Source organism: Notothenia coriiceps, unplaced genomic scaffold (assembly GCF_000735185.1).
Source record: "Notothenia coriiceps isolate Sejong01 unplaced genomic scaffold, NC01 NC01_scaffold00017312, whole genome shotgun sequence".
Classification (NCBI taxonomy): Eukaryota; Metazoa; Chordata; class Actinopteri; order Perciformes; family Nototheniidae; genus Notothenia; species Notothenia coriiceps.
Genome location: NW_011350013.1, coordinates 128616 through 140443, shown reverse-complemented (window position 1 = coordinate 140443; position 11828 = coordinate 128616). Strand labels below are relative to the sequence as shown.

General features: G+C 45.4%; 1 protein-coding gene across 2 annotated transcripts in view; it reads left to right on the top strand.

Annotated features, from left to right (window-relative positions):
* The first annotated feature begins 1711 nt into the window (after positions 1-1711).
* LOC104950246 (arginine-glutamic acid dipeptide repeats protein-like) overlaps positions 1712-11828 on the top strand; it is a 47886-nt gene continuing 37769 nt past the window's right edge. The window contains exons 1-5 of one of the 2 annotated variants that reach the window (XM_010776735.1): positions 1712-2111; positions 2359-2500; positions 2586-2633; positions 2767-2946; positions 3093-5169. In XM_010776735.1, the coding sequence (XP_010775037.1) occupies positions 1938-2111; positions 2359-2500; positions 2586-2633; positions 2767-2946; positions 3093-5155 (2607 nt within the window). In that variant the 5' untranslated portion in view covers positions 1712-1937 and the 3' untranslated portion in view covers positions 5156-5169. Of the gene's footprint in view, positions 2112-2358; positions 2501-2585; positions 2634-2766; positions 2947-3092; positions 6467-11828 lie in introns of those variants that run through there. The other variant, XM_010776734.1, reaches the window with a different exon arrangement.

Below are 11828 nucleotides of genomic sequence, written 5' to 3'. Positions count from 1 at the left end.
TCTAACAGCCTTTGCATGGACAATCTATTTACGTGCAAAACAAGTCGGCCTATTATAGGTGTACAGCTGGGATGAAAATATAGTAAAAACTTAGTATTTAGAATAGTTATCTAAATACTATCTGAAAACTTTTGATGTTCTTCTATTCCCGATCTATCTCTCTATCTCTAAAAAACAGGTCTCTTTCCTATCCGTTTACTGAAGTAGAAGTCAGTTCCATTCTGGTGGTAAAAATAACTTTTACCCCAGGAATGATCTGCTCTTGTTAAGTTATAAATTACTATTTTAATGTAAAAAAACCATAGGGAAAACAACCTTGACAGACAAAATTTTTACTTTAGCTTTCGTAGTCTGTTTTTTTCGAAAACTTGTTTATTATAATATAAAACTAAAAATCCAGTTTTCTATTATAAACATTTGGACTTCTCCAGTCACGTCACCGGAGGTTGGTCGGTACTTTGGAGGGTGACGTTGCAAGTGGAACGCTTCGAATATAATATGACATCTGTAGATGCAAAAACACGGGGTGGTGAAAACATGTTTAATTTTTGCGGGTGACCTTTGTAACAGCATGTACCTAATGTAAAAGACAAAGGACTGATATTGGTTGATTGTAAAATATTTCGACTTCCACCCAATATGTTTTTTTGTTAGGTAGGTGTTTGGTCAAAAAATATGATGTGATTACTGTACATATGAACTACGTATAGTGTTCAATACTGAATGAGGAGTACCAACAAGACCGTAAACTGTCAGCTAGTACAAGTGTTATAAGTAAATAGAAGAAAGGATCCGTTATAGATTTCGGTCAAAAGGGGAGAAATATTCTTACACACAAAAGTGGTAGTAATTGCCCAGAAAGGACCAGCATAACTAAGGAGGGAGCTCCGTTTCGGGCAGGTCCAGTAGGTCGAAGGTGGAAGAGGGTCACATACATCCAACCTTGAGGTCCAGGTGTAGGGTTATTTTCTAAAATCCTATGGAGAAATCTGATTGCTTTTTTGTGGAGGGAACCCATGCGCAGCTTACTTCCTGGTTTTAGGACGCGTCTCTCGTCTCCTCTTCACACACCACACTTTTCGCGGCACACGTACTTACAGCCAATCAGCTCTGAATGATGTGAGATGACGTATGGTGGGGATGGTATTATTTTTTTTCCACACACATTAAATAGGAAAATACTCTGAGCATGCGCAGTGTAGTGTTTATAGTCACCGTTCACTTAGACAGGGAGAGGGAGGGGCATGATCGGGTTTTGTCCCACATGGCTCTAAACAGCTCAATAGGCACACACTTTAGACACTAATTAGAAGAACACAGACTAAAACAGCAATGTACAGACGAATCAGATGATTAAACATGATCTTAAAATATATTTTATATTTTTTTTAATTTATTTTTAGCATTTTTTTGTAATTATTTTTAATACTTTCTGTTTTAAATCGCCACTGAATGTTTCCCCTGGCGGCTGCCTATGACATCTTTCCACATGCATTGTCTGGAGAAGTAACACGCAACACATGATTACCTTCACACATTTGAGTTAAAGTCCCTTATTTGGGGATTTGGAAGACAGTTGTTCATGTTTAGTCATATTTCTGGACCGTTTTAGACCATGGCAAACATGTATGAATTTTGTAAATGGGTGTAGTTGCCCCTTTAAAATAAACTACACACACCTCAAAATGCATGGTTGACTTGCTAGCATGTTTGTACACACATGATGAAAGTATAATCCGGATTTCCAAAACACAGGCAGCTTTTAATCGCTTAAATGGATTTGTCTTCTACCCAATTCCCCCAGTTGTTTGCTTTGTTATGGTAATGCTTCAAATCCGTTAAGAAATCCCAGCAGGAACTCCACACCCTCTGTAGAAAAACAAAGAAGGGTTGAAAACATAAAGCTAAACTCCCAAATCCAAACAAACAATTGAAAGATGGTTGTTAACTTTGTTTTCATCCTAATGTCTGTTGCTGCAGAGTGGGAAGCTGCCAAGAATGCCGAGCCCGTAAAGGAAGTAATAATTCAGCCAACCAGCGTTGAGACTCCAGCGGTGTCTAACACACACACTGAGACCTACAGCCAGCAGGTCACCATGATGCCTGTACAGGTACTAAACACACTCTCTATCTGTGGATGAATGTGATCAGTTTTGTACATTTTCTCCAAAAATCTGTTTGTAAAAAGAGTTTATAGGTTTTATTGCAGATTGTATGTCCACACTTTCTATTTTATTGGATGATAATGGAGACGGTGCATCATTTTTTGCATGAAGTGTTACCATGTTGATAGAGGCTTTTGCAGCTACTCATCACGTCATTGACTTATTCACATTCTCTTGTAACCCTCTCTTTCAGCTCCCAGTGGCCCAGCCTGTTCCCAGTGCTGTGGGTTTGGTGCCTCCTAACTTCCCTGTCAGTATGGGTATCCCCCCCCCTGGCTACGGGCCTCCACCACCCTTCATCAGGGCCGGCTTCAATGCCTCGCAGCCTCCGCCAGGTAAATAATGCAAATGCTTATATAAAGAATACATATCAGACTTACAGGAATTCAAAGCTAACAATAAACATGTTCTGCTTTGCAGGTTTTATGCAGGCAGCACAGACCGCAGCCATGAATGCCGCAGCTAATGGTGAGTATTTACGACATGATACCCTAATATAATATTTCATATTGTATGTTAACAATTGAAATGTCATTTCAAGGCTTAGCATTTAAATGTATTAGTTTGGATTACATGTTTTTGTTCCTGTTCTCGTCTATAGCTCTGGTGCAGCCTTCAGTGCTAAACAGCCAAGATGCTGTCAAGGATTCTCCGTTCAGTGCCATGATTCCTCCGGCCGGCTTCATGGCCTCTATGTTCCACCAAGTCCAGCAAGCAACCAATGAAAAACCATTGCAGTCTGCAGACGGAATGGATGCTGCAGCAGAGCTTACGCTGCAAGGTGAGCAGATGCTAATGTGTTCCAGCATGAGAGAGATTCAAATCTGGTGGACACTTTGAGTGTTTTTATAAGCAGCCCTAAAAGGTATTTGTGTTTATCCAAAGAGAATCGTAACAATAATTTCTGTCATTGTGATTTGTCCCTAGGCATGCAGAACGCAGTGCGCAGTGGGATGGGTCTCCTTGGCATGCACCCCACAGCCTCCCTCGGCCACCAGCTGCACCAGTCTGCTCTGACCGGCCAGAGGATGCCTGGCCTGCTGCCTCTGGATGTTCGACCCAACATCCTCCAGCCCGGGGCGGCAGCCCGCTTCCCACTCCTCATGCAGCAGGGGCCCATCCAGCAGGTTGCTGGCCTGCTCGAGAGTTCCCTCCAGGCTCAAGCCCGTGCCAGGGTCCCGTTCTCTCAGCTGGACCCCTTCAACAGGGTCCCAAACCTCGCCAATGAAAGTGTGTCCAAGCCAGAAGACGAGTCTTCCTCTGGAGCTGATGAGGGCAAAGACCAGGACTACCGATTCCCTCCAATGGAGAAGCCGAGCACAGGCCTGCTGAGGACCCCTCCACCAGACCATAGGGAGGCCCTTGGAGGTGGCAGGCCTCCCTTGCTCCAGACCCCAGGGGCTCAGCCAGGCAGAAGCAGCCTGGTGGGACGATTGCAGGCTCTCGCAGGCTTCACCCCTGATAACCGCTGGAACCAGACCAGAGGGGACTTTGATGAACGAGATAGCATGCGAGCAGGCCTCCAGGCCCCAAGCCCTGCAAAAGGCTTCCAGGAGGAGCGGCCCCCATCTGGGCAGAACTTCCCCAATCGATTTGAAAGCCGTCCCGGGACAGCAGTGGGAGCAGCAGGGGGAGCCGCAGGTGTTTCAGGCAATGCTGTAGCTGCCGGGGGGCCGCAGGCCTGGAACCGCAGTAGCAGTAGTAGCAATAGTAGTAGTAGTGGTGCTGCTGCTGCTGCTGTTGCTCCAGCACCTTTTGACAGCGAACAACATCAAGACCTAGATGAGCGAAGACGCCCGTGGGACAGGCAGAGAGACAGAGATGAAAGAGAAAGAGAGAGAGATTTTGACTTCAGGAGGGAGATGAATGGCAACCGCCACAGCCGAGAGAGAGAGCGGGACCGAGAGAGGGACAGGGACAGGGAGCGAGGCAGAGACAGAGACCGCAACAGAGAGCCTGAGCGCGACAGAGAGCGCGACAAGGAGAGAGAGCGTGAGAGGGATCGTGATCGTGGGGGGTGGACGCCTCTCCTCCCTCTGCCCACACCTCTGCTTCCAACTCCAACACTCAATCCCAATCTGACCCTGAACCAAGGCAAACTGCTGGCACCGCTTAAATTGAACCCCCAGATTCAGTCACGGTTCCAGTCCCCGCTCCTGCCTCAAGCTCATGCCAAACCCTCTCTGTTGGGTCTGCCTCCATCAGAGGTTCAGATTAAGTCTCCACCTCCTTCCGAGAGCCAAGCAGCTGTGCCAGAGTCAGAAAGCCCGGCTCTGTCTGAGACACCGAAGGCCCACTCCCCACCCCCAGCCCAATCACCTGACTGCTCACCTGACAACAAAGATCAGAGCCCATTAGCTGAGTCTCACAGCCAGGCCAAGTCTTCACCACAACATGAGACTCCTCCACAAACAGAATCACCATCCCTATCCCCGGCCCAGTCCCCTGAAAAGACCCCTGCTCAGTCCCCGGCTCAGGCTGCCAGCCTGTCCCCGGCCCCATCCCCAGCACTGTCCCCGGCCCCATCCCCCGCACTGTCCCCAGACCAGTCGCCCTTCAAAACCACTGCTTCCCCAGACACTGAGACCCCAAGCCAAGCTTCACCGCTGATTGAGGCCTCTTCCCAGGACTCACCTGTGGCCTTCACACAAGCCGTCAGCCCTCCTGAAGAGACTCCCTCTCTGGAAGAGCAGGAAAGCCCACAGAAAGACGAGGAGGAGGAGGAGGAGGAGGAGTCACAAGAGAGAGCCTCCTCCCCCCAACCCCAGTGGGTCAACGGAGCTGGGATGGACAATAGTACAGGGGCCGAATCTACACCCGAGGCCTCTCCCGAGCCCACCGAAGAACCCTCTCCCGACTCTGCGCTCCCTGAGAGCGATCCGGAGCGGCTCGCCTCTCCTGAGGACGTAGACAATGAACAGAGTGAGCCCATGGAGGAAGCTGCGAGTCAGCCAGTGGTAGACACTGTCACAGACACTGAGGGGACATAATCATCACTCAGTAGGTAAAAGATCATTTTGTAAAGTTGTCTCTTCTTCTCTGTACTCATGTCAGCAAACCACCACACGGGACATGGCGAATACTGACTCATGTCAGTTGCTGTCTTATAACCAATAACAAATGATTTTATCTCTCACAAATACCAGTGTAATTAAATAGATGGCTCATTAGCTGATTTACCGATAGACCATTTTTCTTTGTGTTTTTATTTCCTTTTTTAAGTTGTAATGCAACCCCACACGTTTTAATGAATCTTAGCTTGGCGAGTTTTATTGAATTGCCTACCAAACTGTTTCAATTGTATATGGGGGAAATTGCGCTTTGACCTTCCTATGGAAGAAAGTTAAACATCCTGGCTGAACGGAACGAATACACACAATACTTGAAAAAGGCAGTTGCTGGCCCATTTTCTATCTCCTCTTCTTTTTAAAATGCTGCTGCAAAGTTTTCAGTGAATGCTTTTGTGGTGTCCTACAATGCTTTCTGTTTCCACGCAGAAAAAAATAGCTTGCATACAGCGAGACAAGTACAGATGCTTATAATTGGCAAAAATGAACATTATTTAAGTTGAAAATGTTGTATCCCCAAAATAAATGTCTGTAATTTGTTTCCAATTATACATTGAACACATACAGGAAATAACATGCCGGGGGGAGAAAAGGAACAGAGGCATGTTCTCATGTTGGGTGCATATTGTTTTAGTTTGAAATAAACATACTTTGTCTGTTTTTAAAAGAAAAGAACATGCTTTAGGACTGTTTTCTGACCCAGGACCAGTGGAAACTCAGACTGCTTTACAGACTCTAACACACTCAAGTTGCTTCTATACCATCCATCCAGAGCACTTTGTTGGATGCAACCGTGGGACTTGTAGTTTTTTTAGTTTCTGATGAATTCTGTTTCCTAAGCTTTTGCTGGGTGACTGTTGAGGATGGGATTGTGCCTTTTTTTGAATGGATTTGTCGATCATGATGCTACCCAACACTACTGTGCGATGTACCCCAGACTCAGTTTCAGACCGCTCTATGAACACAATTCTACCTGCACAGAATTGACTGGCCTACCGTTTGAATGGTAGCTGGGGCGCTTTGTACAGCACTCACCTAGAGAACACGTCTCAAACATACTCCATCGTTCTGTGCATGCAGGCCTGTAGCCATGTTTTAACATCTCTCTTTTGTCATTTCATACTTGTAGTGCTTTTCTGTTGAGACATACTACTAGAAATCCATAGTCTGCTCTCAAACCAAATGTCTACTACCGGAGTTGTGATGTTGAATAAAAGTTGAAGGTGCATCGGATTTGTACCCCTCTTGTCGTGAATCCTGCCCCAGAATGATCAGATGACTTCTCCCACACACAATCAAATATGAGTAGTTTTAACCAAAGGAAATGTATATAGATCATGTGACATGCATATCTACTATGATACTTTTTGTATGGAATATAAATCACCCAAATTGTAGGCACTGACTTCACTAGATGTCTTTTTAGGTCACTTACTCTAAGGCAAGCGTAATTGGAAAGAAAACTTGAACTCCCTTGAGATCTGAGATGCTGAACAAAGGCCATTTCCACACTGTCAAGACACTGCAGTGTATTGTTTCCCCTCACCTAGCAATAAAGGTGTAGATGACAACCACATGCCCTCATACTAAAGTATAGTTTATATTCACAATAATAAAGGACTTGTGAATGATTAAAATAGGAAGAACAAGGTGCAGAAAAGAAAGGAAGCCTGAAAGACTTCTCAGACACCTTCCCAATGTAATCGACAATGACATTATCTTATTAAAAAAGATGGCAAAGAACACAGCACAGGGAATATCTATAAACAAAAGCAAGTATAAAGACACGATAAGAATAAAACAAAAACGATCTACCAACTGAAGCCAAGCTAAGGGCAAACTAGGGACAGTTCCTATATAAGAAAAAAAAAAACATAGCTGCCATCTGGCACAACAGAACAAAAGGGTAAGGAGGGGATAAACAAATGAGGTTGATGTGGAGGAAGTAGGATATGCCTTTCCCCCCTCCCCTCCACACCCTGCACTGCCAGAGCCCTGGCTGCTACAGCTGGAGAAAGTGCTGACACAGCACATGCTAGCACCGGGCCCCTCTTAATATTCCTTTATGGCCCTGCTAGTGTCAGAATACTCAAACTAGAGGATTAATTTAAACGCTGTTGCCGCTTCAGCACTTTCATTCTTATGGGGGGGGGGGCTAGGAGAAAGGCAGCTCATTGTGCTGCATAATCGTCCGCCAATTACACCTGAGTTTAGCCTGCTAATCCAGACGTGAATACACAGAAATAAATGTGTCATAGTTTGGCTCTGGATTTAGCATCTAGAGACCTGTAGAGGATAAAGTCGAGCTCTAGCAGACTGTTGTGTTTCTCCTAGTGTAACTCGATCTATACATTTCCACCTGGCTCCCGAAGGCCCGGGCAGACAGCCAGGTCGAGCCCCCTGCTGACCCCCCTGCAGAAAGATGTGACGCTGAGCATCAACCACTATCTGCCCAGAAACAGATATACATTCACACAGCAGTTGGCTAGCCCTCCCTTGGCCAGCAATAACAAATAAATCCTCTCTGTGGAGGCGCAGCATCCTTCAGTTATTTATCTGTGGTGAAATAAAGAGCATGTTTGCTAAAGTGGATCAGGATCTGTTTATGTTATTATAGCCAGTATAACCAACAGGGACAGCCGTGACTCACTCGGCCATTTGCACATCACTCCCATGTTATTCTCCATATAATCCCAGAGCCAACCCCATGGGAACAATGCACAGTGGGCCTGACCTTAGATCAGCATTACGGCTAATGAGTGCCCCCCAACTATAATGGACTGGAATAATAATACATTGCTAATACATGGCCATGTGGTAGTGCTTATGTGTGCTTGCTCATACACAGAGGTTCCCGGCTGTGAGGAAGTCAATTAGACAAGAGTTACGATTTATTTTGTAAATAAGTTTAAATATGACCTGGTGAAGTCATAACAGTCTGATAATGCCTGAAAATGTTCAACGTCAAGGCCTGATTTACTCCAAATGGTGCGTTTCAATTAGTTTTAAAAGAAATGAAAGACTAGTGGTGCATTTCCACCACTTATATTGTCCTCCTGTTGCTGATAAAAGGCACACAGTCTGTGCATGTGCCGCGTCAGTTCCACAGCTGACCATTTGGGGGCAGTGTGGTACTGCAGCTCCCCCCCTCATTACAGCAGACAGAGGACTGTTGCTCTGAGCAGACTGGGTTTCTTGAAGTGCGACAGCTCAAAATCTGCAGTGCTCACCTCTCTTACCTTCTGTGCTTCACTCTCAGGGAGACCAATACAATTCCACCAGTGCCATGGAGGGGTATATCTACACATGAAATTCCCTCCTTTGAAAACAGGCTCAGCGTTAAGATAAGGGTGTAGAAAATTGCCGAATCTTCACGGTGCCACTGTGCTGAAATTGATACCTCCTTCCATACCTTTTTTCAAATCGATACAGGCGCGCTTTGATAAATACAAAGAGGTGCTTTTAGTGTGAGACTTGGCCAGTTTCTCCTGCTTCTCAGTTGCTGCATTCTTTAATTGATTAAAGCTATTGATTAGGGCTCCAAAAGCCTCTAGACCAAAATCAGCCTCCATCTATCAGCCATGGCCAGATATCATATTTGAGTCTGTGCCAAGCAGAGGGCGTTAGCGTGGCTGCTGACACGAATAAATGGGCATGAGAGATTCAGAGCTAGAGCAAAAAAACAGAGACATCTATCTTCCGTCCACCTGGTTATGCAGAAGAGGAATCCCCTATCTCTGCTCGCTCTCCACAGCCACAGTAATTACTCACCACTGGGAGCGTAAGGTTCCTCTGCATTCAGAAAGCCAGTCTGCCCGGCTCCCCGTTATCAGAGCCAGCAGGCTTTAACGGAGGCGTCTAAAGTTCCCCACACCTCGGGGGCAAATTGGCTGAGAGAGGCAGCAAGTTCATGGGGATCAGGGGCTTGCTTAGGGGTCCTGCAGCAGGGACCCACCAACATCTTCACGTTCTCACTCTCTTTTTAAGTCCCATTAGGAATTTTAATCCATGCTGCCAAAGGGGGATTTTTTTTTTTTAAATTAGAGAAGGAAAGAAATCACACCGCAGAAAGATGAGAGGCCGATGCTGTTGCCATTATGGCCTTCCTCAAACAGACAGAAAATACTGCGAATAAATACGTGACAGGTACAATCATGTTTCAATGAGTCATTTAAACGATTTTGGTTGGGACATCCAACAACTGTTGGATGGATGAAATGACATTGGTATATTCATGGTCCACAGAGGATGGATTCTTAAGACTTAGGTGATCACTAATTATTCGTCTAGCACAAATGGACCTCGTGGTGGGGCTATAAGATGAGTCAACGGCTCCCAAAAGTCACAAGGATTAATCCTCTGGGGACCATGAACGCCTGTACAACATTTCATAGTAATATATCTAATAGATGTTATGGTATTTCAAAGTGTTTGACACCAATCGACTGAAAGACTGCCCATACCTAGAGCAGTGATTCTCCCATTGGCTGAAAATAAACGTGTATTTCTAGCCAGCTCATTGTTACATGTTTTTCCCACGACACACAACATCCGATTAGTCACTCATCCCATTGACATAACCATCCTCTCGTAGATAAAGTAAGTACAACTGCAGCACAAGTCCTGTCAACACTTCAGTCCTTTTGATTTTGGTTGCCAAAGACCTTTATTTGAACCACCATATGGCCAGTTAGTACTTCACCATGAATTATAAACATGGACGTGTTAGCTTAGCATGTGTGTTGATGTTTCTTTCTTTAGGCTCCCCAGTGATAGGCAAAAGGTTCATCCAATACAAACTCCTTTCCAGCTTGTTGATTGTTCTCCTCTTCAGAGTGAGTGCCGCTCCACTTTAGTTTTTTAAAGTAGCAATATGTCTCGTATTTCACCTCAACGTTCATGAGTACTTTTCATTTCAACTTCTCTCTGGCGATTTGTTAGCAAGTATTTTCTTCTTTTTTCCCCCCGTCAAGCCAGGAGCAGAATGAGAGAAGGACTGTGTTTGCCAAATCAGTGTGTGTTTGCATACTGAGAAGGTGTGTGAGTGTTATCAGGGGTCTACAAGCTTGTCACTGAATACCTTTTTTCCTACACAAATATGTGCGTGTTTTATTGGCAGCGGTGCCACATTTGTAACTATAATTAAACCCATTTGCGGGAATTTGGTTTGCACAGGCAGAGACATTACACTCCCGTTTTACAATCAATGTCTGTTGTCTATGTTAACGCTGTTAGTCCCTAATCTTCTGTTAGTGGCACCAGTGTCAGTAAACATACATCATCTGTTTACATGTGACTGTCTGCTCTGTTGGCGCCCCTGCTTCTCCTCTCAAACAGTCTGCCGCTCATCCTGGGTGCACTGTGGGGTCATAAGAGGTTAAAGGTCAAACAGACACAGGGAGGAGTCTGGGGAAAAAATGCAGGAGAGGGTAGTCAAGGAGATGAAAATGAGCTACAAACACCTTTTTTTCATGATTTTCAGAGGCATGGTTCACGGCAGGCGGAGTGTTGTGTGTAATGTGGGTGACAGGGGAGCTTATTAAATCTGCCAACACAAAGACAAGGATATGTGTGTGTTTGGGGGGGGGGGGTAGCTGAGCAAGCTGGGTGAGCATTTGATAGCTCAGCACTTTGCGTCTGAAACATGAAATGTATCAGTAAAGACAGGCAGGTCTCCAGCTGTCAGTCTTGCATCAGTCTCATGCGAGTGGGCACATCATTTAACAATCCTCCCTCTGCATTTACATCACTTTTTATCATTATGTATTTGCATTCCTCTGCAGCTAGATTGAACCTCACACATTCACGTAACAGACATGTTATACCCCCTCTTTGTTCTCATGTGTAGTCTACCTCTGCGTATCTGTCATCATTTGGAAAAGAAGACCTTATAAAAGCTGCCTATTAAAAGGCTGACTCAGGTTCTTCCTGCAGATGTGACACCTGGTTCATCCACCTACACAACAAGCCTCATTGTTTCCGTGAAGTGTGTGTGTGTGTGTCTACCTGCCCACACACATGACTCTTATTTGTTCGCCCCTGCTCTTGTTGTTTGTTAGCATGGTGCTAGCTGGTAATTAGCCCTGAAGCCCCCGCCGTACTCTGCCTGTTTGTTTACGCTGGCAAGAAGCAGCAGAGTACCTCCTGGGAGTCGGAGGCGTCACTCAGAAGTGTGTACGAGAGACGGAGCAGACGGTGTCAGATGAAACAAGATAGGAAATTCCTGACTCACCAGAATCACACAGTAGGGAGTGCATGAGGTGGGGGGAAGACGACAGATTTTTAAGGATCAAACCCGGTGGTGTCTGCGCCTGATGTTTTTCAGACGTGTTTATCACTTACATCCATATGGAATCCTATTAGGCGTCTGAAGTAGAGATGGACTGACTTGGGGGCTTTTGAAGGCAGATACTAAAGTTATTTTAAATTAAGCCACCAGACTTTTAGGCCAATATTACACAACATCTCCTCCTTTAAGCCTACTTGTGTCTGATCAATCTGTGGATTTTATTTACACAGATTTTGAGATGTGTTTGTGAGTAAGGTGAATGGAATTTGTGGCACTCTCAGAATTGAATTGCTGGGGGGGGGGGGG